The sequence below is a fragment of the Neophocaena asiaeorientalis genome, unplaced genomic scaffold, assembly GCF_003031525.2.
Source record: "Neophocaena asiaeorientalis asiaeorientalis breed wild unplaced genomic scaffold, Neophocaena_asiaeorientalis_V1.1 scaffold45, whole genome shotgun sequence".
In the NCBI taxonomy this organism is placed as follows: Eukaryota; Metazoa; Chordata; class Mammalia; order Artiodactyla; family Phocoenidae; genus Neophocaena; species Neophocaena asiaeorientalis.
In genome coordinates, this window is record NW_020174642.1 from 4853563 (window position 1) to 4857915 (window position 4353).

Consider the following 4353-nt stretch of genomic DNA (forward strand, 5'->3'; position numbering starts at 1 on the left):
TACAATCTGAAAGCTGGAGGAAACTGAGAAACTACCCAGTCCAGAGGATGGCAAATGGTATTAACTAGCACTCTTACTTAGGTGTTTCACATGTCGTTTACCCTGTGGACAAAGAATGTCATCTGCCATATCAGTAAAGAAAGGATGTTGTGGCCATCAAGCCATCACCCACTGTACACACTGAGGGGATTCAGGATGGAGAATAATAGGATACTGGCACTGGAGAGTTAAGTGTACATCAAAGTGGTGATTTCAATAAGCCCAGACTCTTGCCTCTCCCCATAGCTAGAAAAGCACTAAATTCACTAACTGGAGATGTCTGGTTTTCTTTAATTAACAGTAATCTTTTGATGCTCCGACTACCTGGGTTTTTTTGCAAAAACCCCTATATATCCTGGCTCCCCCCTTACATCTTCAGAACAGTCCCTCAGAGCTAACGAGAGGGCTTCCCTTGTGACGCAGTGGTTGAGAGTCCGCCTGCCGATGCAGGGGACATGGGTTTGTGCCCCGGTCCAGGAAGATCCCACGTGCTGCGGAGCAGCTGGGCCCGTGAGCCATGGCCACTGAGCCTGTGAGTCCGGTGCCTGTGCTCTGCAACGGGAGAGGCCACAACAGTGAGAGGTCCGCATACCCCAAAAAGAAAAAAAAAAAAAAAGAGCTAACGAGAGACTGTCTCCTCGGCTTAAGTCCTCGGTATGTCCACCGAATAAAACATAATTCTCAACCTTTAGGTTGTGCTTTTTTTTTTTTTTTTTTCAGTTGAGAATCCAGTGGTCAGTAGTAAGGGTGGCAACAGAACACAGGCTTTTTTTTTTTTTTTTTTAACATTTCCTCATTCATTTATTCAAAAATATTTGAGAACCTAAAAACCTCAAATTGAAATAATTAGATAAAACAAAAATGCAAGTTGCAGAGGAACTAGACTTCCATATTGTAAATAGTATTAGGTTGGCCAAAAAGTTCCTTTGGTTTTTAAAATAAAAGACATATTTTTCACTTTCACCAAGAACTTTATTGAACAGTATATTCACTGTTTTGTTCCACTACCTTCTGCCATTTTTCAGGCAACTTCATAATTCCATCTTCCCAAAGATTTTTATCTTTTTGAGCAAAGAACTATTCCAGATACCTTTTACAGTCTTCCAGGGAATGGAAATTTTTTCCATTAAGAGAATTTTGTAAAGACCGAAATAAATGGAAATCCAAAGGTGCAATGTCTGGTGAATATGGCGGGTGAATCAGAGCTTCCCAGCCAAGCGGGAACAGTTTTTGCCTGGTCATCAAAGAAACATGTGGCCTTGCGTTATCCTGATGGAAGACTATGCGTTTTCTTTTTTTTTGATAATGGCTTTTTTTTTTTTTTTTTGACTGTGTTGGGTCTTCACTGCTGTGCGCAGGCTTTCTCTAGTTGCAGTGAGTGGGGGCCACTCTTCATTGCGATGCACGGGCTTCTCATTGTAATGGCTTCTCTTGTTGCGGAGCACGGGCTCTAGGAACGTGGGCTTCAGTAGTTGTGGCACACGGGCTCAGTAGTTGTGGCACACGGGCTTAGTTGCTCTGTGGCATGTGGGATCTTCCCGGACTGGGGCTTGAACCCATGTCCCTGGCATTGGCAGGCAGATTCTTAACCACTGTACCACCAGGGAAGTCCACTATGCATTTTCTGTTAACTAATTCCAGACTTTTCGTTAAGTGCTGCTTTCAGTTGGTCTAACTGGTAATAGTACGTGTTGGAATTAATCGTTTGGTTTTCTGGAAGGAGCTCATAATAGAGGACTCCCTTCCAATCCCACCGTATACACAATATCATCTTCTTTGGATGGAGACCGGCCTTTGGTGTGATTGGTGGTGGTTCATTTCACTTGCCCCACGATCTCTTCTGTTCCACACTATTGTACAATAACCACTTTTCATCACCCGTCACAATTTGTCGTAAAAACAGAACATCTTTGTTACATTTCAGTAGAGAATTGCATGCAGAAATATGGAAATACGGTCAAGAAGGGTTTTTTTGCTTAACTTATGTGGAACCCAAACATCAAAGTGATTAACATAACCAAGGTAGTGCAAATGACTTTCAGCGCTTGATTTGGGTATTTTGAGTATGTTGGCTATCTCCCGTGTGGTATAACGCTGATTGTTCTCAGTGAATGTCTCGATTTGATCACTATCAATTTCAACTGGTCTACCCGACCAAGCAGCACGGTCCAGTGAGAAATCTCCAGCATGAAACTTCGCAAACAACTTTTGACATGTTCAATCGGTCACAGCACCTTCTCCATACACCACACAAATCTTTTTTGGTATTTCAGTTGTGTTTTTACCTTTTTTGAAATAATAAAGCATAATATGCCAAAAATGTTGCTTTTTTTTCATCTTCAATATTAAAATGGCTACACAAAAATTCACCAATTTTGATGTTTTTTTTTTTGTTTTTGTTTTTTTTTGCGGTACACGGGCCTCTCACTGACGCGGCCTCTCCCGTCGCGGAGCACAGGCTCTGGAAGCGCAGGCCCAGCAGCCATGGCTCACGGGCCCAGCCGCTCCGCGGCATGTGGGATCTTCCCGGACCGGGGCACGAACCCGCGTCCCCTTCATTGGCAGGAAGACTCCCAACCACTGCGCCACCAGGGAAGCCCAATGTTGTTTTTTTTTTAAGTGCACGCTGACATGACAGCTATCACTATGCAATCTAACAAAATTGTTTCAAATGAAGTTAAGGACAACTAAGTGCTACTAGAGCCATCTTACAGAAAAAAACCAAAGGAACTCTTTGGCCAACCCAATATTTAGCATATAGTAAATCTGAAGTAATGTACGCCAAATTGTTTATATGTTCTGGTAAAGGTATTGGGGTAAATTTTATGTTTTATATTTCTGTACTATTTGAATTTTTACAAAGAAAATGTATTTCTTTTACAATTATAAAAACGCAGTGAATATTTTTAAAAACCTTTTAACTTTCTTTAACCACAGTATCTGACAGCCCTTGACTTATTCATTTCTTTCTTTCTCCCTTCCTTTCTTCCTTTCTTTTTTTTGCCACGCCTCTTGGCATGCGGAATCTTAGTCCCCTGACCAGGGATGTAATCCCTGCCCCCTGCCGTCTTAACCACTGGACCACGAGGGAAGTCCCAACGTATTCATTTCTATATACTACTAACTTAGCCCAAGGCCCAGCTCAAAGTCGATACTGAATAAATGTGCACGAGCAAAAGAACTCAATAAGTTGCAATATGAGAAAGGACTCTTTTTATCAGAATGATAATTTTCAAGGTACATCCCAAAAGTACAGTCTTCATTTCATTAATAAGGTTTCAAATCACGTTGACACTGGTGGGCATGTGATGGCGTTCTTCAGTGTAATTCACGTCCAGCCTGGTCAAGCACCTCAAGTGCACATTTTTGGGTCACCAACGCCCATGGCACCCGGCTTCAAACTTGGGGCCCTCAAGCTGCAAAAGGAAAATCAAAAAGGAGTAGGTGTTGCTAAGAGATCTCTCTAAAATGGAGCCAGAGGCCATTGAGGAAGTGACTTATGCATGTCTCAGATAGAATCCAGATAGAATCTGACCTTTTGACCACTTATCTATCGTCTAACAAAGGTATCCAGAACATCTGCACGATGTTCCAGAAATTCAAGATACTTATCCGGCCCTTACCCTAAATAACTAGTGACAGTCTATCCCTTAAGGACAAATATTTCCTTTATGCATCAAAGTCAATCATAATTCCTGCAAGACAACTTTAACAACCTTGTGGTTTTTGCCTTTATAAGCCTCTGACTCTTTCTCTTTCCCAAACACTCTTCCTATTTTGCTGGCACCTATCCCCAGTTGCACCTCCCAAGATCCCAAATAAAGCTCTTTGCGGCCTCCATGCTGATTACTGTTTGACAAAGCCTCTAGGTTCAGTTACCGCAGTCACCCATTCGAGCCTACGGGTGCCTCACGCATGCGCCCTACTCTGCAGGGCCCCGGAGCTTGAAGCCTGACTCTCTCGCTGTCCCGGCTCCCTTAACCCTCAGTGAGATTTACCTTCCCTGCACTCCCAATTCCACAGCGCCAGGAGGCGGAAGTGAGTGGGCGGGGTCACCCGCGCGCTCCGCCCAGGAAGTGGGAGGGACCTCGCGGGCTCTACATTTGTCGCCCGCCGCCTCCCAGTCGGATTGCGGCCGAGGCCGGTCCTGGCTTTGTAACTCGCTCAAGATGGCGGCGCAGCCACCCAGCGGGATCCGCCTCAGCGCGGTGAGCAGCCGCGAGGGGTGGAGCGGGCCGTGTCCCAGGAGGGCGGGCAGGCGGGCGAGCGAGGGGGGGCCGGCAGTGGGCGGTGGCGACTCGTCGGCCCGGCGCG

The 4353-nt window shown here is 45.0% G+C and overlaps 1 protein-coding gene and 1 long non-coding RNA gene across 2 annotated transcripts in view; one reads left to right on the forward strand and one right to left on the reverse strand.

Moving 5' to 3' along the window:
* Window positions 1-3227: 3227 nt before the first annotated feature.
* LOC112408563 (uncharacterized) lies at window positions 3228-4168 on the reverse strand. Its single transcript, XR_003004967.1, has 2 exons — window positions 4038-4168; window positions 3228-3455 (listed from the first exon to the last, which is right to left on the reverse strand). It is a non-coding gene; the product is annotated as an uncharacterized LOC112408563 (long non-coding RNA).
* The window catches only part of MORC3 (MORC family CW-type zinc finger 3), a 43515-nt gene continuing 43312 nt past the window's right edge, over window positions 4151-4353 (forward strand). Inside the window, exon 1 of the mRNA XM_024758199.1 lies at window positions 4151-4247. Coding sequence (XP_024613967.1) covers window positions 4209-4247 — 39 coding nt within the window. The 5' untranslated portion in view covers window positions 4151-4208. The remainder of the gene's footprint in view (window positions 4248-4353) is intronic.